This window comes from Lepidochelys olivacea (genome assembly GCF_965140295.1).
Source record: "Lepidochelys olivacea isolate rLepOli2 genome assembly, chromosome: 1".
In the NCBI taxonomy this organism is placed as follows: domain Eukaryota; kingdom Metazoa; phylum Chordata; order Testudines; family Cheloniidae; genus Lepidochelys; species Lepidochelys olivacea.
This window is the reverse complement of record NC_140411.1, coordinates 350709-378592: the sequence shown is the minus strand read 5'-3', so window position 1 is coordinate 378592 and position 27884 is coordinate 350709. Positions and strand designations below refer to the sequence as shown.

At 57.4% G+C, this 27884-nt stretch overlaps 2 protein-coding genes across 2 annotated transcripts in view; one reads left to right on the top strand and one right to left on the bottom strand.

The window, feature by feature from the left end:
- The window catches only part of DNHD1 (dynein heavy chain domain 1), a 178169-nt gene extending 173518 nt beyond the window's left edge, over positions 1-4651 (top strand). The window contains exons 37-44 of the mRNA XM_084616938.1: positions 282-1247; positions 1624-1798; positions 2038-2148; positions 2429-2633; positions 2704-2795; positions 2952-3104; positions 3259-3983; positions 4094-4651. Of these exons, the coding sequence (XP_084473064.1) occupies positions 282-1247; positions 1624-1798; positions 2038-2148; positions 2429-2633; positions 2704-2795; positions 2952-3104; positions 3259-3983; positions 4094-4456 (2790 nt within the window). The 3' untranslated portion in view covers positions 4457-4651. The remainder of the gene's footprint in view (positions 1-281; positions 1248-1623; positions 1799-2037; positions 2149-2428; positions 2634-2703; positions 2796-2951; positions 3105-3258; positions 3984-4093) is intronic.
- Positions 4652-4770: 119 nt separating this feature from the next.
- LOC311521621 (F-box/WD repeat-containing protein 7-like) overlaps positions 4771-27884 on the bottom strand; it is a 37964-nt gene continuing 14850 nt past the window's right edge. Inside the window, exons 3-13 of the mRNA XM_084630002.1 lie at positions 15877-16209; positions 12957-13039; positions 12481-12619; positions 12094-12228; positions 11869-11992; positions 11470-11606; positions 6905-7018; positions 6504-6685; positions 6103-6328; positions 5496-5706; positions 4771-5297 (exon numbers count right to left, since the gene is read on the bottom strand). Of these exons, the coding sequence (XP_084486128.1) occupies positions 5029-5297; positions 5496-5706; positions 6103-6328; positions 6504-6685; positions 6905-7018; positions 11470-11606; positions 11869-11992; positions 12094-12228; positions 12481-12619; positions 12957-13039; positions 15877-16209 (1953 nt within the window). The 3' untranslated portion in view covers positions 4771-5028. The remainder of the gene's footprint in view (positions 5298-5495; positions 5707-6102; positions 6329-6503; positions 6686-6904; positions 7019-11469; positions 11607-11868; positions 11993-12093; positions 12229-12480; positions 12620-12956; positions 13040-15876; positions 16210-27884) is intronic.

Here is a 27884-nt window from a genome sequence, read left to right as displayed (position 1 = left end):
TCCCCGTCATGCCCCCGTGATACCTGAGCTCCCCGCCACGCCCCTGTGATACCTGAGCCCCTCGCCACGCCCCAGTGACACCGAGCCCCCCCCACTGTGTCCCTGTGACACCTGAGCTCCCCGCCACGCCCCCGTGATACCTGAGCCCCCCCCACTGTGTCCCTGTGACTCCGAGCCCCCCCCACAGGACAGCTTTGCCCCCCCATGACTCCTGAGCTCCCCCAGTCTCTGTGACACCCCCCACCCCCAACGCTGGGACCCACCCCCTGCTCTCTGTGCAGGAGGAGTTGCTGGAGCTGATCTTGCAGCCCTCGGGCCCCCTGCTGGAGGAGGAGAAGTTCCTGCCCCTCGTGCGGCTGCTGCAAGGCCAGCTTGCGACCCTGCGCGCCAGCCACCAGCACCTGCTCTCCCTGCGCCAGCACCCCCTGGCCCTGCAGGCCAAGTACCGGCAGGTGGCGTGCCTGGGGGCAGCGCTGCACCAGGCCCTGCGGCAGGTGTGCCGCCTGCACCCCTCCTACCGCTGCTGCCCGGCCCGCTGCGTGGCCCTCGCCCGCAGGGCCCTGCTCGCCACCAAGCGCGCAGACGCCAGCAAGCTGGAGGCGCTGGAGGCGCGGCTGCTGGAGCTCAGCACACGCCTGTCCCGCCAGCTGCTGGCCCACGCTCAGCCACGCCTGCAGGAGCCGCACAACCTGCTCCTCAGCTTCCTGGGGGCCCTGGCACCCCTCCGTCTGGCCGGCCAGCTCAGCCCGCTGGACTGGCTGGCCTTCTGCCAGGGCCTGCAGGCACCTGCAGCCGAGCAGCTGCTGCAACCAGCCAGGGCCGCGAGGCCGGGCTGGGTGCGTGCCGCAGCCTGGCGCGAGGGCGGGCTGCTGGAGTGCCTGCCTGGCTTCCGGGGCCTGCGGGCCTCCCTGGCCGAGCAGGCTGCCCAGTGGCAGGAGTACTTTCGCCGTCCCGCCACGGTGGTGGGCCCCGCCCTGTGCCCCAGCCAGGCCCACCTCAGCCTCTTCCAGCGGGCCGTGCTGTGGCGCATCTTCTGCCCCGAGAAGCTGAGCGGCGTGCTCCGCGACCTCGCCACCTGCCTGCTCGGCCGCCCTATCGCCGAGGATGCCAGCTACAGCGCTGCCAGCATCTACGCCTGCAGCCAAACCGACCTGCCCCTGCTCTTCCTCACCCCACGCTGGGGCCTGCCCGGAGCGGCCACACACCCGCTGCACTGGATCCGGCAGATGGCCAAGCAACGGCACTGCGTAATGCCAGCCCCTGCTGGGGCCGCACCTGGGGGGCAGCATGGAGGGAGACTGGTGGAAGAGGGGCAGCGAGGTGGGGTGGGGGAGGGGCCTGGTGGGCGGGGCCAATGGAGGGAGGTTGGTGCAGGGGAGGGCATGGCTTGGGGGGACAGCAAGGTGGGATGGCCACTAAGGGTGCTGGGGTGGGCACTGGGGTGCGGCGGGGGCAGGGTGTCCCGTGCTGGTTGCTGGGCGACTGACCCAAGCAGGCCTGAGACCCCCCTCCCGCGGATCCCACACCCCTGCTTGGGCAAGGGCCAGGCCGGCTGCACTGCCCTGCGGGGAGCTGGGGGGCAGGGCCCTGAGGCCAGGCCAGTGTAACCTGCTTCTTCTGCAGCTGGGCATCGTCGTCATCTCCCTTGGCACCCCGGGCTGCATGCACCATGTGGCCGAAGCCCTCGGCACCTGCCCCAAGCTGGGCCACTGGCTGGTGCTGAACAACTGCCACCGCCAGGAGTGCTGGCCCCCGGCGGTGCTCGCGCAGCTCAGCAAGCTCCAGAGAGCCCCTGAAGGTGAGGGAACCTCACCTCCCCCCCCGCCCCGGACCCCAAATGCGGTCCCACCACGCCCTCCCCTGCGCCTGGCTGCTCCTGGGAGTCGCTTGCCTGCCTGCACCCCCACGGCAGCTTCCCCTCCAGCCGCCTCCCAGACCTCCCCATCCCCGTCCTGTGAGCAGACTCCCACCCCTCCATGTCCTGCCCGCCCCGCAACCGCGGCATGAGGATTTCTGTGCCTTTGTCTCTTACTGCAGGGGGGGCGAAGGCCCCTGATCTGCAGCTGGCAGACATGAAAGGGGACGAGATCCACCCCAAATTCCGCCTCTGGCTCATCGCTGCAGCTGATGCCACAGGGGCCGTGCCAGGTGCGTTGGTACCCTGCTGCGTCTGCCAGACCTGAGCTCTGCCTACCCAGCACACGGTGCCCCTTCCTCACAGGGCGCAGCACACCGTGTGGGGTGAGGCCAAGCCCAAGCCACCCATGGGCCGGGCCCTGTGGGCTGTGGGGGGAGGCGCCGGGTGCAACGTGCGCTCTGGGCGGCAGCAGGCCTTGCCGTCAGCGCGCTGGGGCGCCTGCGTTAGTCCCTAAGTGGTGCCATGTGGGGGCCAGGCGCGGAGGGGTGACGCCCGTCTGTACCCCTGCAGGAGCTGTGCGCCGCAGAGCAGTGACGCTCTTCTGCGAGACCCCCCAGGAGCTGAAGAGCAGCCTGCAGCGCAGCTACGGCCAGCTGCTGGGCCAGCCGGCCTGGCGTGCCGCGCAGGAGCACGGGCTGGCCCTGCTGGTGCTGCACGCAGTGCTGCTGCACAGACAGCACTACGGCAGCCTGGCCCAGGCCCGGCTCTACCCCTGGTGAGTGCGGCCGGCCCGACCCCCCCCTTCCCCAGCTGCCCGAGATCTCACCGCCCGCTGTGTCCCCCAGGAGCGAGGCGGAGCTGTTCGCAGGCCTGAGGCTGCAGGAGCGGCTGGCGAAGGTGGTGTCCAACCCTGAGGAGGCCATGCAGGAGCTGGCAGGTAGGGAGGTGGCCAGAGCCCATCCTGCCTCCCAGGAACACTTGGGGCAGCAGCTGGGCCCATCCCTGCCCTCGCCCTCCGCGCGGTGCCCCGGAGCTCAGGCTGGCTGGGCCCAGGGCCGCGGGTCAGGGCCGTGACGGTTCCTTGCTGTTTCAGGGTCGATTCTCTACGGCGGTTACATCCTGGATGCTGGGGACACAGAGGCCGTGCAGAGCTTGAGCCAGCAGTGCCTGGGCAGTGCCTCGCGTCTGCTGCCCCCCCGGGGGGTGCAGACCCTCCTCACCGCCCTCATCAGGGGCTCCAACCTGGGTAAGGAAGTGCCCCTGCTGCCCAGTCTGCTCCCCCAGGGGTGCAGGGAGCCCTTGAGGGCGCTGCATGCCCCCGGCGGGCAGAGAATGGGGCTGGAGGAGCAGGGACACGGGGACGAAGGGGGCTGCGACTGACTGTAGCTTTCTGCCCCCAGCTCTGCCGGAAGAGGACGCGATCGCAGACACCCGGGCCCGCATACAGCAGCTCCCGGGCCCAGCAGACCCAGCCTCCTGTGGGCTGCACAAGGACCTACAGCAGCAGCTGTTCGAGAGCCAGAGCTCAAGCCTGCTCGCAGACCTGCTGCGTTCTCAGGACCTCTGGCAGCCCACCCCCCCGCCGAGCACCCAGCAGGGGGCCTTGGGGCAGCTGGTGCAGCAGGGGCTGCAGCTGGTGCGGGAGCTGCAGGACACGCTGCAGCAGCGAGGCTGGGAGGTGGGGGCCAGAGGGCATCTCCCAAGTGGGTGCACACGGCCGAAGCCCCGGCCCCTGCTTCGCTTCCTGCTGGAGGAGTGTGGCAGCTTCCTGGCCCTGCTGCAGCAGGTGGATCGGGACCTGCTCTGTGCTCAGGAGCAGCTGAAGGGGCGGCCCTGCCAGATCCCACGCTGCTCCACCATCCTGCGGGCACTGGAGCGGGGACGCCTCCCCCGCCCCTGGCTGCCCTATGCCCCCACTGGCCCCCAGGACCCACGCAGGTGGCTGCAGACCCTGAAGTGTCGCTGCCAGCTGCTGTGTGGGTACCTGGGGATGGCGGCTGGGCAGCCTGCGCTGCTCTACCACCTCTCTGCCTTCCAGTACCCACGGCGCCTCCTGCTGGCACTGCTCCAGGAAGCAGCCCGGGTCGAGAAGAAGGACCTGGACCACTACCACCTGGACCAGCAGGTAATGCCACCCCTCTGACGCGCAGGGCAGGCTCGCTGCTCCTGGGAAATCCTCCTTGGCCCCTCCCCAGGGCCGGCACCGGCCCTCCTGATCCTCCGCTGCTCTTCCAGGTGCTGCCCTGCTTGCTACCGCCCAGCTCCCCCCCTGAAAGCGGGCTCTACCTGACCGGCCTGGAGCTGCACCACGCCCTGTGGGACACGCGTTCAGCCCTGCTCCAGGAGACGCTCTCGGCCCAGCCCTGCCTGCTGCCGCCCATCTGGGTGCAGGCTGTGGGGGAGGCCTGGCGCGCTCCAAGGCCCAACGCTTCCCTGCTGCAGTACAGCTGCCCTATCTACCTTGGCCTGCCTCAGCGGCCTGTGCGCTTGAGTAGCCAGCGGGCCGTGATGCACCTGGCGCTGCCCTGCAAGATGCCACCCGCCCTGTGTGCCCAGCACCGGGTGCACATTGTCAGCACGCTGCCCTGCCTGGAATAGAGGAGAGAGCTGCTGTGTGGGACGCAGCATGGCCCTCGGGGGAAGAGCAGCCACAGGCCACCCTGTTACCCTGCCCCCACACTCCAGCGCAGCCCCACGAGGGCTCAGGACTCGGCTCGGGTGACCAGCAGGAATCACACAGCACGGCTCTGGGACTGCCCAAAGGAACAGGCTGCAGCTGCGATCCCCCCATCACCAGCGCAGCAGCTGCAGCCAGACCGGGTCCCTCTGGGGTTGTGGCCACATCAGTGGAAGATACTCAAGGGGGCAGTTTGGCAGCGCGGTTTGTGCAGCTCCCCAGACGCAGCCCCAGGTACAGAAATAGATTGATATATTAGTGTGTACAAAACATGCTGCCTTTGCTCTCTGTCCAGGCCCCTGGCTGTGTGCGGGGCCCTCCCTGCCAGTCCCATGTCCAGGCGCGCACACATATAAATAAGGCTGAGGCAGGCTGGATACAGTATTTACAGCCCTGCAGAGGGGCTGAGGCCTGCTCCGGGGCCTGCCCTGCGGAGCCCAGGTGCTGTGCCCGGCCTGCGGGATCCTCCATCCCATCCCGGCTTGGCTGGGGCTCATTTCAGGTCAACGTCAAAGTCCAGCACCAGCAGCTTGGTCTCCTCGGTGCCATTGCGGCTGCCCACAGCACACACCAACTTCGTGTTGGAGGCGCGAATGCGCCACACCACCCCCCCGCTGCCCCCACTCTCCAGGGCCACCAGGTTGCGCACAAACTCGCCCGTCTTGAGGTCCCAGAGCTTGACGGTGCCGTCGTCTGAGCTGGTCACCACGAACTTGGAGCTGAACTGGAGGCAGGTGACGGCGCTCTGGTGCTTGCTGGGCCCTGGGGGAAAAGCACCATTAACATTAACCTGCTGCGCTGTCCCCGGCCTCGCAGGAGGCTGACGCAGCGAACCTCACTGCACCCCCGCGGCCTGGGTCCGCACCACACCCCCAGCAGTATCTACCCCGGCCCAGCCGGGCAGAGAGTCGCCCCATGTGCTGTCTGAGGACAGGGCTGCCCCCACCCCGCCCCACTTACCCTGCAGCGTCTGCAGGCACTGGCCTGTTTTGATGTCCCAGATCTTGACGGTAGAATCTGCGTTGCCCGAGACCAGGATGTTGTCCCGCAGCTCCATGCCACTGGTGAGCGACTGGTGCCCCATCAGCGTGTGCAGGCAGTTACCGCTCTCCATGTCCCACACCCGGATCGACGTGTCCAGAGAGCCACTCACGATGTGCGTCCCATCAAACTGCCCGGAAAGAGACCGGGTGAGCCATGGGCACACCCCCAGGGCTGCCCCTTCAGCAGGGAGCAGGCACGGCCCAGGCAACCCTGGGGGGGGGGGGGGGGCCTGGCACTTCCTGGGCATGCAGCAGGAGGGGCTTGGGCAGGAAGCAAACCCAGCTGGTGTGAGAGGGAGTGTTCTCGCCTGGGGGGGGGCGGGGGGGGTCTCACCTAGGGGCAGGGCCTGGGAAAGGGGCAGGGTCTCGCCTAGGGGCGGTGCCTAGGCAGGGGGCAGGTCTCACCTAGGGGCGGCGCCTGGAAAAGGGGCAGTTTCTGGGCAGGGTCTTGCCTGGGGATGGTGCCTAGGCAGGGGACAGGGGTTGGGGTCTGGGCAGGGTCGCACCCAGGGGCGGGATCTCACCTGCAGGGAGTAGACGCGGTTGGTGTGGCCCTGCAGTGTGTGGATGCAGCTCTCACTCTCTGGGTCCCACACCTTCACCGTGTAGTCGTAGGCGCCGCTCACCACTTTGTGCCCATCGTACTGGACACAGCGCACGGCAGCCACGTGCCCCATCAGCACGTGCAGACACTGCCCGGTCTCGATGTCCCAGAGGCGCAGCGTGGCGTCCCGCGAGCCGCTCACCACCCTGCAGACAACAGGCACGCTGAGCAGCAGCAGCAGCCCCGCCCGGGATGGGCCCCTCTGCCCGCCCCCTCCTGTGTGGGCTTCCCCTGCCCCACGGATGAGCTCCAAAGTTGCCTGCCCCCAGGCAGGTGCCCTGCCCCCCTGCTCCCATCCCGGCGCCCCCACCCCGGGGTTACCTGCTCCCGTGCAGGTGCATGCAGCGTACAGTGGACGTGTGTCCGTACAGCGTGTGCACACACTCGCCCGTGTCCGCGTTCCACACCTTCAGCGTCCGGTCCGTGGAGCCGCTGATGACGATGTTGTCCCTCATCTGGGAGGACCAGACTCCCCCCGTGTGACCCACCAGGGTCTGCACACACTGCAGAGAGCACAAGAAAGTCAGGGGGGTGGGCAGCCACAGGCGGAAACCCCAGGTGTGAGAACAGCCAGGCCCAGGCTGAGGCCACCCCCAGCCCCCTGCAGAGGGAGCAGATGCCCCATTAGGAACAGCAGTGTGGGAGCAGCCAGCCAGGCTGCTCAGCCACCCGCCCCTGTGGGGCCCAGGGACACAGCAGCCCCAGCTGCAGGCCGGGCTCACCTCACCGGTGACGGCTGACCAGACCTTCAGGGTGTTGTCGTCGGAGCCACTGACAATACGGTTGCCACAGAACTGCAGGCAGGTGATGACATGGTCGTCATGTCCCTTCAGGACCTGTGGAGGGAAGAGCCGGTAACAAGGGAGCCAGCCTGGACAGACCTCCCCCTCCCAAAGGAAACAACCAGCACTGGAAGAAGTGGGAATTTTTTGGAATATTTTCATGACCCCATGTGTGCCTGTTTTCCCTGGGTGACTCAGTCTCCTTAGGGTGGTGGTGGAAGGGACTGAGTTTGCTCTTGGGGCAGGTGAGGGGACATAGTTGGGTGTCACCTGCCTGTCATGGAAGATGTGCTTGGAACCCACCCAAATTGACAAGGGGCCCGAGAGCCCTTGAGTTTCTGGCCGTGCAGGGGAGTGGAGAAGGGAGGGTGGGAGGGAGGGGAGAAGTGCTGGCTGCTGGAGGGAGCTGGTCGGAGGGAGAGCAGCTTGGCTGGGCTCTGGGACACTGACCAGCACGGTCTATGCTTTTACCCTCATGTCTCTGGCTCACCGGACTCCCTGCGCTGTGTCCAGCAGCCCCACAAACCCGACTGGTCTGAACTCTGCCTGCTGTCATGGCAAACAGCCTGCCAGGGCAGAGCTCGCGGCGGGATGCAGGAGGGCACGCAGAGGCTGTCTCAGGCCGCGAGGCGGCGGCGTGGCACACCCTGAAGGAAGCGAGAGACCCCTTGGCATGTGCAAAGGGTTTCTCCAAGAGACGTTCCAATGCTGGGGGCGTAGCCCCGACCTGGGGATCTGTGACAGGGCTCCACTCCAGACTCAGAGTAACATCCACCTAGACTGCAAATGGCCTTCCCCAGGCCCCCCCAAGAGGCTGCTACAGAAGTGAAGTCACCAGGGGGGTACAAAGCAAAGTTCTGCCCTGGATCAGTGCTATGGCCCAGCTTTGGACCAGTCTCTGGGAGGACCCCGGGGGGGGTCTCACTCTTCCTCCAGGGTCAGCCACGTGGCCTCACTGCTGCCTCAGCCTGGACTTCTGGGCACCTGCAGCACACGAGTTTCATTCAGCAAGTGCGAGGCAGAGGCCTGAGGGAGCCGCACACCCCCCCGCCAGCGTCTGCAGGTGTGCAGCCAGGGTTCCCCAGCAAAAGAGTGTGTTTGTTGACTGAGGCTGCGGTGAAGCCCTTGGTAGGACAGAGAACAGAACGTTACACCACAGTCCATCTGGTCAGCCCAGAGCCCCAGGCCCCCCCTCTGTCCCAGTTCAGGTGTGTGCCGACTGCTTCCCACAGCCCAACTCTTAACTCCCGCCTCACCCCCCAGCCCCTTGGTCCCAAGCTGGGGGAGGCGGCTCAGCCCCCTGCGGAGAGGTGGGGAGTCCCGATCTCTCTGAGTGTCCCTGTCTGGGCAGCTGGATTTGCCATGGTCCTCCCAAGAGCGCCGCTGCTGTGGAACCTCAGGCCCCAGACAGGGAGGTGCTATTCACACCCGTGTCTTACCCTGCCCAGAAAGCAGGGGACAATGCAGGATACGGGGGAAACTGAGGCACACAAAGCTTCATAAAAATATTACAAAAAATTCCCACTTCATCACAAGTACAAAGCGGCCAGGAGACAGAAAGCGAAGAGCCAGGTCACTGGTTCGTCCACCCGCGAGCGGGAGCTGAAGGTTCTGGACTAGCTCCCATCTTGGGTGATGTATATATTAGTGATCAGGAAAGTGGGGGAGCAGGGAGGGGAAACACTGGGGTCAGTCGAGAGCAGAGAGACTGAATCCAGCTGGGGAATGGACAGGACGACAGCCATGAAATCCCATGTCAATAAGTGCAGAGTAATGTGCACGGGCGGGGGGTGTCCGTAAACCAGGACACCTCACAGGAGGCAAATTAACCCCCTCAGCTCAGGGATGGGTGCTGGGTGCCACTATAGGCAGCCCAATGGAGCCCTGCAGGCAAAACTGCCAGAAGCTGTTGGCTGCACCAGGGATGGGATGCGAATGCCTTCAGGTCACTCAATGGTGCAGCCCCGTCTGGACGCCGCACAGTACTGGCCCCCATATCCCCCAGGGCAGTGCTAACGGGCTGGCAGGAATCACCAAGGGCTGGGAACAACTCTCCTATGGAGAGAGATGGAAAAGATTGGGATCGTTACTTGAGAAGGCAGAGAACAAGAGGGACATGGAAAATGTCTATAGATCCTGACGGGGAAAGAAACCAGGGGCTTCCGTTCTCCCAGTCCCATAGCACTGGGACAAGGGGACAGTCAATGACACGGAAAGGAGAGACACTGTGCAATTAGCCTGTGGAACTCACTGCCACAGATCTTCCAAGCTGGCCTTTGAATGGCTCGAAAGCTGCTCTGACCTCACCAACCTCGTCTTTCTAACGCCCTGAGATCAACCCGCTACAGCAACTCTGCAAGGAAGGGAAGGGAAGGGCTCCTCCTGCATCAGGGCTTAAGCCCATCTGTGCCCATTAGAGCCCAGGTTCCCTAGAACTACCTCCTGTGGGTTCCTGCATCTTCCGCCGAGGCACATGGTGCTGTCCTGCAAGGCACCAGGTACGAGGCAGGCTGGACCTGAGTTTGACCCTGCCTGACAGGCCGTGTTCAGCTGCACTGTCAGACTATGGGGGAAAGCCTCAAGGCAGAACACTGGCCTAGGTGCTCAGAGACCTCAGTTCAATGCTGTCACTCAGCAGCTCGGTACCTCAGTTTCCCCTCTCTGCAGTGGGGATCACGGTCCTGTCCTGCCACCCAGACACTGGGGTGATGGGTTGCAGGCAGACAGACCAGACTCTACTTCCGGCCAGGGTCACTGGGGAAAGGCAGGCCAGGCTGACGGTTCCTCTGCAGGGCGCAGGAGCAGCGGGTTCAGAGGAGCTCAGATCATCCCAGGAGAGACCGTGAGGCCACAAAGGGCCATTAGATCCTGTGATCCAGAGAACCTCCCCCCCCCCGGTTCCCCTCGCACCGAGCCCGACAGCTCGTGTCTAACCCCCCTCCCCGGTTCCCCCCGCACCGAGCCCGACGGCTCGTGTCTAAACCCCCCTCCCTGGTTCCCCCCGCACCGAGCCCGACGGCTCGTGTCTAAACCCCCCCCCGGTTTCCCCCGCACTGAGCCCGACAGCTCGTGTCTAACCCCGCCCCCCCCCGGTTCCCCCCGCACCGAGCCCGACGGCTCGTGTCTAACCCCCTTCCCCGGTTCCCCCCGCACCGAGCCCGACGGCTCGTGTCTAAACCCCCCTCCCCGGTTCCCCCCGCACCGAGCCCGACGGCTCGTGTCTAAACCCCCCTCCCCGGTTCCCCCCGCACCGAGCCCGACGGCTCGTGTCTAAACCCCCCTCCCCGGTTCTCCCCGCACCGAGCCCGATGGCTCGTGTCTAAACCCCCCTCCCCGGGTCCCCTCGCACCGAGCCCGACGGCTCGTGTCTAAACCCCCCTCCCCGGTTCCCCCCGCACTGAGCCCGACGGCTCGTGTCTAACCCCCCCCCGGTTCTCCCCGCACTGAGCCCGACGGCTCGTGTCTAAACCCCCCTCCCCGGTTCGCCCCGCACCGAGCCCGACGGCTCGTGTCTAATTCCCCCGGTTTCCCCCGCACTGAGCCTGACGGCTCGTGTCTAAACCCCCCTCCCTGGTTCCCCCCGCACTGAGCCCGACGGCTCGTGTCCAGAGCTTGCTGCAGAAAGAGGCCAGGGCCGGCACTGATCCACCGAGAGATGGGGAATCCACCACGGCCTTGGGAGTTAGTCTCAGCGTTAGACATTGGGGCCTTGTTTCCACTGAGCTTGTCTGGCTTCAGCTTCCGGCCGTGGTCATTGTCAGTGTCATCAGAGCCGTACAGAGGGGAAAATCCCCTCCCTGGCCCTACACACTGCTCCCCTGTGTGCATCCAAGGGCCGCATTTGCCAGTTGTGCCACAGTGTCGCACAAGGAGCTCCCATCGTGTGTCTGCTGATCCCCAGACCTCTGAACAGTGGCTGCTTTCCAGGACAGTCCCCAAGCCCCCTGGAGGGACAGCCAGCACTCCCCGCTGATAGGTAACTGCATCTTACCACTCGAAAACTCTCCTTTGAATGGGCCCCACTTCCCAAGAGAGCCAGGTCACTGACTGCCCCACTCGCTTCTGCAGCTCTGCCACCCACATGTCTTACAGGCACATTTCCAGGTCACAATGAAAATGCTGACCAGGGCCAGGCAGCACCACGCTCTGCAGATGCTCATTGGGAACACCCCATGGATGGCAATTCCCCATTGCCAGCAAGCCAGCCTGCCCTTCCTGCACTGAGCATGTGCTCTGCTGACAGACAGCACCGAGCGATTCCTCAAAGACGCCTCGTCGGCCTGCGGCATCACTCGCAGTGACCAGCTCCAGCCAGTCATGGGTCTAGACCGGAGCCAGATTTCTTTTCTTCCCAGATACTTACAATGCCCCCTGTTGTTCCTGGCCATGGATTGCTTCCACTCCCCCTATCGCATCTGTGCGCCTCACAGGGCCTAGTTCACCCTACCCATTGGCAGGGGCTCTGAGCAGGGGGCACTGCTGGGGGATGGCTCACGCTCACCCACCTTGGGCGCTTTGAGGTCTCCACTGCGCCAGTTCATGTCGATTTTGTGCTGACGCATGAAGGCGAATTTCCAGGGGCTGTACATGAAGCCGGGACTCAGCAGGCGCCGCTTTCGCAGGTTCAGGGGCTCCTCGATGCCTGTGGCAGGGGAAGGCAGCGAGACGTGGGCACAGGACTCCCAGCAGCAGAGCAGGGGCTGCGCTGCCCTCTCCGGTAGGAGAACAGGCCACCAGGGAGCCAGGGCAGGCGGGCGGAGGGGCCAGGCTGGGAGCCTCAGGGCGGGGGAGCTCCTGCAGGAGCGGGTGCCAGGAGCCTGTAGGGTCCTGCCCCACTTTGCCTCCTGCAGGGAGAGGGAGTGGCTCGGCAGGGGGCGTGGCCTGGAAGGGGGCGGAGCTCCTACCTTCCTCCCTGCACTTCTCCCTCCACAGTAGGTTGTCCTCAGCCAGGACCCTCCAGTAGCGGCAGGTCTGGGCGGCGCGGAGCAGGTCCCGGGGCTCCAGGAAGGACAGGACGTAAAGCGCCAGCTGCACAGAGGGGGCAGGTCAGGGGCCAGTCAGGGGCCAAGCCCCACGGGGCCAGTGGCTCCTGCTGTCCCCCAGGCTGGCCCCTCCCTCGCCCCACTCACCTCCTTGGGCAGCAGGGAGATGAAGTCTCTCTGGAACTGCGGCTCAATCACCTGCATCATGTACTTGATCTGGGAGGGCTCGCAGCGGTCGATGAGCTCGTCCAGGGCCACCAGCTTCTCCGGGCCACTCCACCTCTGGGCAGGAGAGAGCGCATGGGAAGGGCTGTGTGCCCCGGCAGCTGCACCCCACCCTCACTGCCCCCCCCACAAGCCCAGCCCCCCGCCCAGCCGCCCCTCCCCGCACGGTCCCAGCCCCCTGGCCAGCCGCCCCTGCCCCCTCTTCCCCACGGCTCCATCACCTCACCACACATGCTTTCCCTGTCTGTGACAGAGGAGGGCCCATTGGGCCGGCCCCGCTGCGCTGATGGGGAGGAGCCGGTCCCCTACCTGAAAGGTGCGGAGCCAGTCCTGCAGCTCTGGGGGCGGGGCGACTGAGGGGATGCGGCGCCGGCGGCCCTGGCCTGGCTTGGCGTTGCGCAGGTCCCCAAAGGTGGTGGTGGGGCTGGGAATGCAGGGGCCCAGCGTCCTGGTCACCATGGAGAGACCCGTCAGGTGAGACACAACAGCACTGGGGGAGTTATCTAGACCCCTCCACCCCCCATTCTCAAGAGCCAACCCCCAGCCACCAGACCCCCCCACTTGCCAGGCTCCCCCACCCCAAGAACCAACTGCATTCACCCCCCACTACCCACCGCCCCCTTGCCCCATACATCCCAGCCCCGCTCCGCACGGTTCCCCTTCGCCCAGCCGAGCACCCTGGGGGCCGCGAGCTGGTGCAGGCTGTCTGGCGGGCAGGGTGTGTGTGTGTGTATTGGTAAGTGGTGACCCCTTTTCCTGCTGCCCCAGGACAGCCCAAAGCTCACCTGCCGTACTCTGAGCCCTTGCAGAGCTTCTTGCCAGGGGACAGGGCCCTGCTGTCCAGGCCATGCTCCGACTTCCGCTTCATCTGCAAGCGGATGGGAGGGGGGAGATTGTTAGGCCAGGGGGACCCACAGTATAGCCCCCCAGAGGGCTAGGGGAGTCCCTGGGGGAGGGGGAGGGCAGGGATCACTAGGGAGGCATCTAGGCTGAAGACAGCCTGAGGGCCAGCTCCCAGCAGAGGAGGAGCATGAGCCTGACTCAGGCAGCAGCAGGGGACTCGGGGGACCCCTGGCAGCACAGGAGCCTGGGGGCCTGAGCCCCAAGCCTGGCCCAGCAGGGAGGAGACGCCCCATGCTGCACCCCTCAGGGCTGGAGCTTCCCAGCTCACTAGCTCCCAAGGCAACATGTGTCAGGCCCAGAGCAGTCCCTACACCAGGCCGGAGAACAGCTCCACTCCAGGCCCAGGCTACTCTCCGGGGAGGCTGGGCCTGAGGCCAGGCAGGGCCACGGTGCAGTCTCAGACACTCACCCCTCCCGAGGCAGCTTTCTCGGGAGCGGGAATCCCAGCCCCAAAGGCCAGGACAAGAAGCAAAGGACGAACAGCAAATGCTGGCAGGAGCTGAAGAATGGCGACCCCACATGGCGCAGCCAGCTGGCTTCTGGAGAGACCCTCAGGGACCCCCTGCCCTCCTCCACCCAGACCCAATACCACCCCCAACAGACAGAGAGACCCCATACCACCTCCTGACAGACAGAGACCCTGTACCATTCCCAGAGACCCCGTACCACCCCCACGCAGACAGAGACCCCATACTACCCCCATAGACCCCGCACCACCCCCAAACAGACAGAGACCCCGTACCACCCCCAGGCAGACAGAGACCCCTTACCACCCACAGACAGACAATGTTCCCTCTAATTTTTTCCATCCATGTGTGGAACAAATTTTGTTATGTGCACCGAGGTATGTGTGGATGTGCGTCACCAGTAGAAACAAAAAATCTAGATATAATATATATTTTTAAAAAGTTACCATAGGGATAATTACTTCAGACAGGACAGGTTAGGAATTTTAGAACTCATTACTCAAAAAATTAAATTTAAGTGTAAGAGAGAAAAAAAATTATGAAATGCACAGACCAGTCAAAACACTAAAATAAAATTTGAAAGAATAAAATTACAGAGAATATATGTGCATTGCTAGAACTACCAAGAAGTAACAACAAACAAAAATAACACAAATATGTGTTCGGAGATGAGTGTGAAAGACTCTGTGTGAAGTGGGCTGTAGCCCACGAAAGCTTATGCTCAAATACATGTGTTAGTCTCTAAGGTGCCACAAGTCCTCCTGTTCTTTTTGTGGATACAGACTAACAGGGCTGTTACTCTGAAATCTCTGTGTATGTGTGTGTATAGAGACACACAAACTCTGTGTGTGTGTAGACGTGTGTGTGCGTGCGCGCATGTGCACGCAGAGACAGGCTCTGTGTGTGTGTGTGCAGAGAGAGACAGACTGCGTGTGTGTATAGAGACACACAAACTGTGTGTGTGTAGACTGTGTGTGTACGTGTGTACGTGTGTGTGCGCGTGCAGAGAGACTGTGTACGTGTGTGTGTCTGTTTGCAGAGACACAGACTCTGCACACGCGCATATCTGTGTGTGTGAGAGAGAGAGATTGTGTGCGCTGGGGAAGTCTCTGAGAGACCGTGCGCTGTTTCCTTAAGTTAAAGGCACTCGCTCACCAGCTTTCAGACCTCAGACCCTTGGGGCTGTTCCCGCCCTGTGCTGGGGTGCACGGGGAGGGGGACACCCTGACATCAACACTCCGCCCCTGCACAGCCAGCAGGGCCTCCGGGGCAGAGGGCTGCTGAGCAGCGGGGGCGGGGCATCTGAACATGGGCTGCCAGCCTGATGGAGCCTCTCTGCTAACCAATCGCAGGGCACTTCGATCACTCCTGGGGCGCAGATTAGATGGGGCGCGGTTTAGAGGGAACACAGCTGACAGACCCCCGTGCCCCCCCCAGAACCTGTGCCACCCCCCCCACAGACCCCGTGCCACCCCCCACAGACCCCAATCCACCCCCAACTCACAGACCCTGTGCCGACCCCCCCGATAGAGCGTCCCCTGTGCCCCCCCCACAGACCCGGTACTGCCCCCAACAGACCTTGTACCACCCCTGACAGCCCCCCATCAGATACCCCATACCACCCCCATCCCCCAAAAGAGCCCATACCACCCCCACCGCCGACAGACAGACCCTGTACCACCCCTTACAGACAGACCCCCATCAGACACCCCATACCATCCCCACCCCGAGAGAGCTCGTACCATCCCCACCGCTGACAGACAGACCCTGTACCACCCCTTACAGACAGACCCCCATCAGACACCCCATACCACCCCCACCCTGAGAGAGCTCGTACCATCCCCACCGCCGACAGACAAACCCTGTACCACCCCTACCTCTCGACAGACAGACTGACCCCGTACCGCCACAGCGCTTGACAGACAGACCCCCGCCATATCCCTCCATCCCTCGACAGACCCTGTACCACACCCATCCCTGATAGAGACCCAGTACCATCCCCAACCCTCAACAGACAGACCAACCCAGTACTCCCAATCTAGAGCTGGCCCTGCCCCACAGGGCTCATTGTTCCACTCTCAGGCTGTGGGGAAATCCAGGTTTAATCTCTGCCCTAGTCAGGTGCTGTCCAGCTTCTCCTCCAGCCCTCCTCATGGGGTACAGAGACTCGGTACAGAGACTCGGGGCAGGGCTGGCCCTGGGCCTGCGGGGAGGTTCCCTTGTTCTTGGGAGAAGCCATCAGCCGGTGCCCCGTGGCAGCCCCCAGACCTGTACGCGCTCATCCCTATCGTGCAGGGAAGCCCCGACGGGCTCGTGGCTGCCCTGCCCCCGTTACCTTTGGCCGCACATGTCGGATGAGGCTGCCCTCCTCGGTCCTCTCCAGATAGTCAATCCAGCGCTCCCCAATGGTGTAATAGAAATAGACGTCACTGCCGTCCTCTCCTTCATCGCTGCAGCAGCTCCCCTCCTCCTCCTCCTCCTCCTGTGCCCCACAGACTCTGGAGCTGGCAGGCTCCAGCCCCCCATGGCCGGCCAGCTCCTCGGGCTCCTGCCCCACTCGCACTCTGGAGCCATTGGACTCTGGACCAGAACCCCCTTCAACACCTGAGCAATCCGATTCCTCCGACTCCCAGGCAGCCTGGACGCCGTTCTCCTCCTCAGCCAGCACCTGCAAGACACAGCGGCATGGGGTCAGGGGTCTGCGCACCCCCAGGCAGCTCACTGGTGGGGTCTGGGTGGGGAACAGCTTCTCCTGCTGACAGCCAGGTGCTGCATGGCAGAGCGCAGGGATGGCAGGCACCACAATGACGCACGGAGCCCTGTTCTGAGGACGTGAGGGCCAACGGGTCCCTTCTTCCACAGCCAGACCCAGCCAGGGGGAAGGGCCACAGGCACCTGGCATGAGTGGACAGCACCAGTGCCCTATTCAAAGGCTGTCAGGGCCTGCAGCCACCTAGCAGGGCCCCAGAGCCCCCGTAACACAGGGCTGGAAGTCACACGCACTCTGCTAGTGCGGTAACCCCAGTGCTCCCAACCCAGCAGCGTTTAGCTGCTTTAACAGCTCTCCGCAGCACTAACAGCGGAGCTGGGACCTGTCCCAGACTGGAGCAGCCCCCCCAGAGTCCTGAAGGTCCAGCTCCTCTTGCCTGGCCCTTGGCAGCAAGCTGGGCCCTGCACCAGGTGGTTGCCAAAGGGTAGATGCCGGGGGGGACAGAGTGACCTCCCCTTCAGACCAGGGCAGGGCACAGACTTTGCTCTGGACTCTCCTTAGATCTTGAGAAACTGGATCTTCCAAAAACGATAGATAACTTTCTAACACCCAACACCAGAAAGGGGGGGGGGTGAGAAAACCTGGATTTGTGCTGGAAATGGCCCACCTTGATTATCATACACATTGTAAAGAGAGTGGTCACTTTGGATGGGCTATTACCAGCAGGAGAGTGAGTTTGTGTGTGGTGGGGGCGGAGGGTGAGAAAACCTGGATTTGTGCTGGAAATGGCCCAACTTGATTATCATACACATTGTAAGGAGAGTGATCACTTTAGATAAGCTATTACCAGCAGGAGAGTGGGGTGGGAGGAGGTATTGTTTCATGGTCTCTGTGTATATAATGTCTTCTGCAGTTTCCACGGTATGCATCCGATCAAGTGAGCTGTAGCTCACGAAAGCTTATGCTCAAATAAATTGGTTAGTCTCTAAGGTGCCACAAGTATCCCTTTTCTTATCCCGGACTGCATACTGACACAGCCAAACCATCGCTAGCCTGGAAGTGGGCCGTGGCCTACGGACCAGGATCATCAGCCAATTACATTTGATGAGGGCAAAGAGAGACATGCCCCAACCAGTAACAAACACTTGGCTCCTCAGAAGGGCTAGTTCCCAAAGCCTAGGGAAAATGTGGACAGAGAAACGTGAATAGAAACGGGGAGCTCTCGAAGAGGTTGTTAGATGGCCAAAAAGCCACAATGTCCCCAAGGAAGAGTTTACTTGGCTCGCAACCCGCCCTGTTCAGTGGGGAAGTGAAGGGAGCAATCAGACATCAAACAGCAGCACAGAACGCATGGGAACGGGGGAAATCTATAGCAATCAGTACAACACAATGTCCCAGGAGGCACCCAAGACGCCCTGCCCTTTGCCCATCATCCCGACACTGGCAGGTCTGAGCGGGAGCAGATCAGCAGTGAGGTTGGGGGCTTTGGGAGCAAGGGGGAACACGCTGTGTTCCTGTCCACCCTCCCAGTGGAAGGTGAGGGCCCCGACAGGAACAGGCGAGTCCTGAAGATGAATGCACGGCTGCACAGATGGTGTAGATGGAAGGCTCTGGCCTCCTTGACCGTGGGATACTGTGCTGGGAAGAGATGGGGCTCACCTGACCAAGAAGGGGAAGAGCAGCTTTGCACACCGACTTGCCAGCTCAGTGAAGAGGGCTTTGAACTAAGTTCCCAGGGGGCAGGGGACAAAACCCCCAGGGAGGTATAAAAAAGTCTCTCTCTGACCTTACCAAAGGGATAAGTGTTTGGCTGGGGCAGAAGGGGGATGGAAAATGACAAGACAGATGTAGCAGCAACAAGAGGGAATTGCTCCACATCTTAGATGTCTGCCCATAAATGCAAGGAGCATGGGGGATAAACAGGAAGTGTTAGTACACAAGCTAAATGATGACTCAAGTGGCCTCCCAGTGACTTGGTAAGATAACTCTCCTGATTGGAATACTGGCACGCAGGGGTACAGGACGGCCAGGAAGGGAAGAGGGCAGAAGGGTTGCCTTACACACCAAGAATATATTCACGTGTTCTGAGGTCCAGAAGGAGGGGACAGGCAGACCAGCTAAAAGGCTTAGGGTGAAGGTAAAGTGGGAAAAAAGAAGGGGGATGTCATTAGGGGTCTGCTACAGACTGTTAGGGGGCTTATTCCTTCACCCACTTACTGCCCTGGTCCTTCTCGCATGAACAGAGAGCAACAATACCCGAAGTCCAAAGGTGCAAACAATTTGATGTTTATTGGGGTGAACTTCCAGCAAGCATGATTCCAGTTTCCTTCCTTAGTATCCTCCTTCCCAGCTCTGACACCACAGAGCCTTACACCTGTGTCCCTGTTCCCATTTCCCCCTTTAGCAAAACATGATTCCAATTTTCTTACCCCCATTCCCTGCTCCCATTTCCCACACCCACATGCCCATGCCCACCCCCACCCACACCCAGTCACTTCCTCACTGACTACAGATTATATAGTAAAACTTGAGTTCTGCTTAGCTATACCTTAACCAATCATTTTCCTGAAATTTAACTAACCAATCCTAACATGTGCTGGATTTGTGCTGGAAATGGCCCAACCTGATGATCACTTTAGATAAGCTATTACCAGCAGGACAGTGGGGTGGGAGGAGGTATTGTTTCATATTCTCTGTGTGTATATAAAGTCTGCTGCAGTTTCCATGGTATGCATCCGATGAAGTGAGCTGTAGCTCACGAAAGCTCATGCTCAAATAAATTGGTTAAGTCTCTAAGGTGCCACAAGTACTCCTTTTCTTTTTGCGAATACAGACTAACACGGCTGTTACTCTGAAACCAATCCTAACATATTGTAACATGATTATGTAACCAATTATATCCCACCACCTTAATTAGTTTACACCCAGCAAAATTAATTATACAGCAGACAGGAACAATCACAGAACCAGACAGAGATTATACAGACAAACAACAGCAAAGTGGGAACTATAATGACAAGACAATACAGAAGTGAGGATTTCACATCCCAGCTATTGATAAGTGAGTTCTTGCCAGACAGGATGCTATCAAACTAAGTTTCCTTTTACATTTTCTAGGCACTTCCTTTTCTCTGGAGGTGATAGGAACTATCAGGACAGGATTGTATTCCTAACAGCCGAATAGCACCTTATTTCAGTGTGACTAGTTTGGAATGTGAGGATGTGACTGTTTGCTTCCCAGCTTATGGCTGCCTCTGCTGCTTAGCCAAAGGCCTTAGCCTAAGCACAGGGCCACAAACTGTCACAGCCCTTACACTGGCAGACAGTGGTTTTGATTCTTTCTTTTATACCTCTGGAACTAGCCAAGTGATAAGAATACACCTAAATTCTTAAAGTACAGGCCTTTGCAGACAGGCCTGAATATCTATATCCTAACACAGACCAGATCATCGGGACAAGGAGGTGGATGAGGCGTTTTAGAATAACAAAAATCTCTGAAATACAAGACCAGGTAGTAATGGGGGACTTGAACTACTCAGGCATCTACTGGGAATGTCATACGGGAAAACACACAACCTCCAGTAAGTTCTGTGAACGTACTGGAGACAACTCTTAGTTTCCAGTGAAGGAAGTAACCAGTGGAACGGCCATTTCAGACGTGATTCTGCCTATCGGGGAAGAACTGCCTGTGAATCTGAAGGTTGAGGCAATGTGGGTGAAAGTGATCCTGAAATGAGGGATTTAATGATTCTAAGGCAGTGGTTTTCAACTCGTGGTTTGAGGACCCCTGGGGGTCTACCAACCATGTCTAAGATTTCCAAAGGGTCTGCACCTCATTTGAAATGTTTTAGGGGTCCACAGACAAGGTTGAAAACCACCGTGGTAAGGAAAGAAAGGCATGAGAGCAGCAGAATAAAGACAATGGACGTCTAAAAGTCGACAGTAACAAACTCAGGGAACTGGTAGGTGAGGTCCCATGGGAAGAAAATCTAAGGGATAAAGGAGTTCAGGAGACCTGGCAGTTTCTGAGAGAGACAACATTAAAGGTGCAAAGATCGGAGAGATAGTAAGAGGCCAATATGGCTCCATCCGGAACTCCTGAATGGCCTGAAAAACAAAAGGGAATGCTACAAAAAGTGGAAACATGGACAAACTGCTAAGGAGGAGTACAAAAGAGTGGAACAAGCATGTAGGGACAAAATCTGAAAGGCTAAGGAACAAAATGTGTTACACCTAGAAAGGGATATAAAAGGCAGTAGGACAAGGATTTATAAATACATTAGGTGCAAGAGAAAAGACAAAGAAAACTGTAGGTCCTCTACTTAGCAGGGAAGGAGAGTTAATAATGGACAACTTCAAGAAAGCTGACACACTTAATACCTACTTTGCTTCAGCCTTCACTAAAAACACTCAACGCAATTAACAACAACAACAAGGGGGAGGAAAGGAAGCCAGAATAGGGAAGGAACAGGTTAAAGGCTAATGTAGTGCCAATCTTTAAAAAAGGGAAGAAGGAGGATCCTGGGAACTACAGGCCAGTCAGCCTCACCTCAGTCCCTGGAAAAATCATGGACCAGGTCCTCAAAGAATCAATCCTGATGCACTTGCATGAGAGGAAAGTGATCAGGAACAGCCAGCATGAATTCACCAAGGGAAGGTCATGCCTGACTAATCTAATCGCTTTTTATGATGATATTACTGGTTCTGTGGATGAAGGGAAAGCATTGGATGTATTGTTTCTTGACTTTAGCAAAGCTTTTGACACGGTCTCCCACAGTATTCTTGTCAGCAAGTTAAGGAAGTATGGGCTGGATGAATGCACTATAAGGTGGGTAGAAAGCTGGCTAGATTGTCGGGCTCAACGGGTAGTGATCAATGGCTCCATGTCTAGTTGGCAGCCGGTGTCAAGTGGAGTGCCCCAAGGGTCGGTCCTGGGGCCGGTTTTGTTCAATATCTTCATAAATGATCTGGAGGATGGTGTGGATTGCACTCTCAGCAAATTTGCGGATGATACTAAACTGGGAGGAGTGGTAGATACGCTGGAGGGGAGGGATAGGATACAGAGGGACCTAGACAAATTGGAGGATTGGGCCAAAAGAAATCTGATGAGGTTCAATAAGGATAAGTGCAGGGTCCTGCACTTAGGATGGAAGAATCCAATGCACCGCTACAGACTAGGGACCGAATGGCTAGGCAGCAGTTCTGCGGAAAAGGACCTAGGGGTGACAGTGGACGAGAAGCTGGATATGAGTCAGCAGTGTGCCCTTGTTGCCAAGAAGGCCAATGGCATTTTGGGATGTATAAGTAGGGGCATAGCGAGCAGATCGAGGGACGTGATCGTTCCCCTCTCTTCGACATTGGTGAGGCCTCATCTGGAGTACTGTGTCCAGTTTTGGGCCCCACACTTCAAGAAGGATGTGGATAAATTGGAGAGAGTCCAGGGAAGGGCAACAAAAATGATTAGGGGACTGGAACACATGACTTATGAGGAGAGGCTGAGGGAGCTGGGATTGTTTAGCCTGCAGAAGAGAAGAATGAAGGGGGATTTGATAGCTGCTTTCAACTACCTGAAAGGGGGTTCCAAAGAGGATGGCTCTAGACTGTTCTCAATGGTAGCAGATGACAGAACGAGGAGTAATGGTCTCAAGTTGCAGTGGGGGAGGTTTAGATTGGATATTAGGAAAAACTTTTTCACTAAGAGGGTGGTGAAACACTGGAATGCGTTACCTAGGGAGGTGGTAGAATCTCCTTCCTTAGAGGTTTTTAAGGTCAGGCTTGACAAAGCCTTGGCTGGGATGATTTAACTGGGAATTGGTCCTGCTTCAAGCAGGGGGTTGGACTAGATGACCTTCAGGGGTCCCTTCCAACCCTGATATTCTATGATTCTATGATAAAGAATATTTAGATAAGTGAGATGTATTCAAATGAGCAAGGCCTGATGAAATTCACCTTGGGGTAGTTAAGGAACTAGTTGAAGCAATCTTGGAACTGTTAGAGATGGTCTTTGAGAACTCCTGGAAGAGGGGTGAAGTCCCAGAGGACTGGAGAAGGGAAAAAGGGGAACAAAGGACCTAGAGAATTAACTATAGACCAGTCAACCTAACTTTGATACCTGGAAAGACATCGGAACAAGCTATTCGGCAACCAACCCTGTAAGCACTTGGAGGATAATAAGATTATAAGGACTAGCCAACATGGATTTGTCAAGAACAAATCATGGCAAACCAACCTCATTTCCTTCTCTGACAGAGTGACTGACCTAGTGGATGGGAGAATGCTCTAGACGTGATGTATCTTGATTTTAGCAAGGCTTTTTACACAGTTCCACATGCCATTCTCATAAGCAAACTAGGGAAATGTAGTCTAGATTAAATTACTATAAGATGAGTGCACAACTGGTTGAAAGACCAGACTCAAGGAGTATTTATCAATGGGTCACTGTGAGGTTCGGCAGGGGTCAGTCCTGGGTTCATAAATGACTTACATAATGGAGTGGAGAATACAGTTTTGTAGATGTGAGGGAGATTCAGCAACTCGTCTTCACTGTTGAGGAAATGAGGTAGACTCCCAAACCTGAGCCATTCTTTTTGGGTGATAGATCTGAGGAACTGTCCCAAATTGACGTATCATTAGAGAAGGTTTTGGAACAAATTGATAAACTAAACAATAGTAAGTCTCCAGGACTGGATGGGATTCACCCAAGAGTTCTAAAGGAACTCAAATGTGAAATTGCAGGACTACTAACTGTCATCTGTAACCTATCATTTAAATCAGCTTCTGTACCAAATGACTGGAGGATAGCTAATGTGACACCAATTTTTAAAAAGGGCTCCAGAGGAGACCCTGGCAACTACAGGCCAATAAGCCTGACTTCAGTACCGGGCAAACTGGTTGAAACTATTGTAAAGAACAAAATTGTCAGACACATAGATGAACACAATTTGTTGATAAATAGTCAACATGGTTTTTGTAAAGGGAAATCATGCCTCACCAATCTACTAGAATTCTTTGAGGGGGTCAACAAGCATGCTGACAAAGGAGACCCAGTGGATCTAGTGTATTTAGATTTTCAGAAAGCCTTTGACAAGGTCCCTCACCAAAGACTCTTAAGCAAAATAAGCAGTCATGGGATAAGAGGGAAGGTTCTCTCATGGATCGGTAACTGGTTAAAAGATAGGAAACAAAGGGTAGGAATAAATGGTCAGTTTTCAGAATGGAGAGAGGTAAATAGTGGTGTCCCCCAGGGGTCTGTACTGGGCCCAGTCCTATCTCAAGATAGTTAAGTCCCGGGCAGACTGCGAAGAGTTGCAAAAGGATCTCTCAAAACTAGGTGACTGGGTAACAAAATGGCAGATGAAATTTAATGTTGATAAATGCAAAGTAATGCACACTGGAAAACGTAATCCTAACTATACATATACAATGATGGGGTCTAAATTAGCTGTTACCACTCAAGAAAGATCTTGGAGTCATTGTGGATAGTTCTCTGAAAACATCCACTCAATATGCAGCAGCAGTGAAAAAAGCGAACAGAATGTTGTGAATCATTAAGAAAGGGATAGATAATAAGACAGAAAATATCATATTGTCTCTATATAAATCCATGGTACGCCCACACCTTGAATACTGCATGCGGATGTGGTCGCCCCATCTCAAAGAAGATATATTAGAATTGGAAAAGGTTCAGAAAAGGGCAACAAAAATGATTAAGGGTATAGAACGGCTTCTGTATGAGGACAGATTAATAAGACTGGGACTTTTCAGCTTGGAAAAGAGGCGACTAAGGGGGGATATGATAAAGGTCTATAAAGTCATGAGTAGTATAGAGAAAGTAAATAAGGAAGTGTTATTTACTCCTTCTCATAATGCAAGAACAAGGGGCCACCAAATGAAATTAATAGCTGGCAGATTTAAAACGAACACAAGGAAGTATTTTTTCACGCAACGCACTGTCAACCTCTGGAACTGCTTGCCAGAGGGTGTTGTGAAGGCCAATACTATAATAGGGTTCAAAAGGCAGCTAGATAGATTCATGGAAGATAAGTGCATCAATGGCTATTAGCCAGGATGGGCAGGAATGGTGTCCCTAGCCTCTGTTTGCCAGAAGCTGGGATTGGGTAACAGGGCATGGATCACTTGACGATAACCTGTCTGTTCATTCCCGTTGGGGCACCTGCCATTGTCCACTGTCAGAGGACAAGATACTGGGCTTGATGGACCTTTCGTCTGACCCAATATGGCTGTTCTCATGTTCTTATGATGACACCAAGCTCGGAGGGATTGTAAGCACTTTGGAGAAGAGGATTAGAATTCAAAATAACATTGAGAAACTGGAGAATTGGTCTGAAACCAGCAAGATGAAATTCAATAAAGACAAGTGAAAGTACTGCACTTAGAAAGAAAAAATCAAATGCAGAACTATGGCATGGGGAAGAAATGGCTAGGTAGTAGCACTGCTGAAAAGAATCTGGCTTTACGGTGGATCACAAATTGAATATGAGTCAACAAAGTGATGCAGTTATGAAAAAGGCTAATGTTTCAGGGTGTATAACAGGAGTGTTGTACATAAGACAATGTCCCACTCTACTCAGCACTGGTGAGGCCTTGGCTGGATTACTGTGTCCAGTTCTGGGTGCCATACTTTAAGAAAGATATGACAATTGGAGACAGTTGAGAAAAGAGCAACACAAGTGATAAAAGGTTTAGAACATCTGACTTATGGAGATAGGTTAAAAAATGGGGGATGATTAGTCTTGAGACTAAGAAAAAGAACGGGGGGGGGGGAGACACAAGGGGACAGGACACACATGATAACAGTCTTCATATATGTTAAGGGCTGTTACAGAGATGATGGTGATCAGTTGTCCTCCATGTTCACTGAAGGCAGGGACATGAAGTAATGAGCTTAATCCAGGGGTGGGCAAACTATGGGCTGCATCTGGCCTGCCAGCCGTTTTAAGCTGGCCCTCGAGCTCCCGCTGGGAAGCCGAGTCTGGGGCTTGCCCTGCTCCAGCGCTCCAGCCGGCGAGCGGGGTCGGAGGCCGCTCCATGCCACCCCCGGAAGCAGCAACATGGCCCCGCTCTGACTCCTACACATAGGGGCAGCCAGCGGGCTCTGCTCTGCACACTGCCCCTGCCCCAAGTGCCGCCCCCGCAGCTCCCATTAGCCAGGGACTGCGGCCAATGGGAGCTGCGGGTGGTGCCTCCAGACGGGGCAGCATGCAGAGCAGCCTGGCTGTGCCTCCACGTAGGAGCCGGAGTGGGGACATGGCCGCTGCTTCCGGGAGCCACATGAGGTAAGCACTGCCCAGAGCCTGCACCTCTGAGCCTCTCCCTGCACCCCAACCCCTGCCCCAGCCCTGATCCCACTCCTGCCCTCCAAACCCCTTGGTCCCAGCCCAAAGCAACCTTCTGCACCCCAAACTCCTTATCCCCAGCCCCACTCCAGAGCTCCCCCGCACCCTACTCCCCCATCCCAGCCCGGAGCCCACTCCTGTACCCTGAACTCATTTCTGGCCCCATCCTGGAGCCCTCACCCCCAACCAGACCTCTCACCCCCCCTCCCACACCCCAACCCCAATTTTGTGAGCATTCCTGGCCCACCGTACAATTTCTATTCCCAGATGTGGCCCTTGGGCAAAAAAGTTTGTCCATCCCCGGCTTAATCTGTAGCAAGGGAGATGTAGGTTAGATATTAGGAAAAACTTTCTAACTATAAGGATAGGCCCTGGAATATAAGACTGGAAATAAGGCATACATTTTTTTACAGTGAGGTAATTGGAACAGGTTTCAGAGCAGCAATTTACCAAGGCTCACGGTGGATTCTCCCACCATTGACCCTTTTTAAACCGAGACAGGATGTTTTTCTAACTGATCGGCTGTGGGAATTATTTTGGGGAAGTTCTGTGGCCTGTGCTATAAAGCAGGTCAGACGAGATTCCAATGGTCCCTTCTGGCTTTAGAATCTATGAATCATGAAAAGGCTTCCAGGGGAAGATGTGGAATCCCCATCATTGGAGGTTTTTAAGAACAGCTTAGACAGACACCTGTCAGGGATGGTCTAGATATACTTGATCCTGTCAGCGGAGGTAAAAATAAGAAATTAAGCAATTTTTACCATATAATTATAAGAAATTAAGCAATTTTTCAGTAACAGTGGCTATGACACTTTTGTATTATGCCCAATTTTGTAAGCAAGTAGTTTTTAAGTGAGGTGAAACTTGGGGTGCGCAAGACAAATCAGACTCCTGACAGGGGTACAGGAGTCTGGAGAGGTTGAGAGCCACAGGACTAGACGATCACAAAGATTCCAAAGCCAGAAGGGAACAACAGAACCACTTTCTTTTTGTTCTTTTTGTTCCCGGCTTCCAATTTTTAGTTCTGTATTCAGTTCCTCTTTATCTGGCAAGACGAGGTCTAATACAGAATCCCCACAACACGTCTTTGAGTTAGGAAATTATCACGTATAAGGTTTAGATTTTCCAAAGATGTTTTAGTACTGGCAGCATGAGACCTCCAGCATATGTCACTCAAATTGAAGTTCACTGTGATCACGCAGTTTTTTTCTGATACATTATAGATTGGTGATTAAGGAGCAGGTCATCCTGTTCCATGGTGGGATGTGGTAATCTGCAGCAGAGTCCATCTCAGAGGTGGGCAAACTACGGCCCGCGGGCCACATCCAGCCCATGGGACCGTCCCGCCTGGCACTTGAGCGCCTGGCCGGGGAGGCTAAACCCCAGCCTCTCCCCTGCTGTCCCCCTGCCCTGCAACCTCAGCTCGCTGTGCAGCCAGTGCTGTGCCCAGCGGGGCTGCGAGCTCCTGCCAGGCAGTGTGGCGGTGTGTCTGGCTCCGGCTAGGCGGCACGGCTCCCAGTCCTGGTGCTCTGAGTGGCATGGTAAGGGGGTGGGGAGCGCGGGGGCTGGATAAGGGGCAGGAGGTTCCGCGGGGCAGTCAGGGGACAGGGAGAGCGGTGGGGGTTGGATAGGCATGGGAGTCCCGGGGGGGGGGGGCACGGTTAGGGAAAGGGGGTGCCAGGAGGGGGCAGTCAGGGGACAAGGAGCAGGGGGAGTTGGATGGGTTGGGGGTTCTAAGGAAGGCAGTCGGGGGCGGAAAGTTGGAGGGGGTGGATAGGGGGCAGAGGCCAGGCTGTCTGGGGAGGCACAGCCTTCCCTACCCGGCCCTCCATACAGTTTTGGAACACCAATATGGCCATCGGGCCAAAAAGTTTGCCCACCTCTGCACTATCTAATACCCCACCTTGTGTTTTAACTTTTGGTATATTGATACATAAGCATCCAAAAAAAACCCAAAAACCAGTTACTCACTTCTCGTAACTGTTGTTCTTCGAGATGTGTTGTTCATGTCCAGTCCAATTAGGTGTGTGCGCGCACACATGTGCATGGTAGCCGGAAGATTTTTCCCCCAGAAGCATCTGTCGGGTTGGTCTGGCCACCCCCTGGAGTCGCGCCTTCATGGCGCTCAACATAGAGCCCTCCTGACCCACCACCCCCTTACCGGCTACTCTGACAGAGGGGTAAGAGGGTGGGTATTCGAATGGAGATGAACAACACACCTCAAAGAACAACAGTTATGAGAAGGTGAGTAACCGGTTTTTTCTTCTCTGAGTGCTT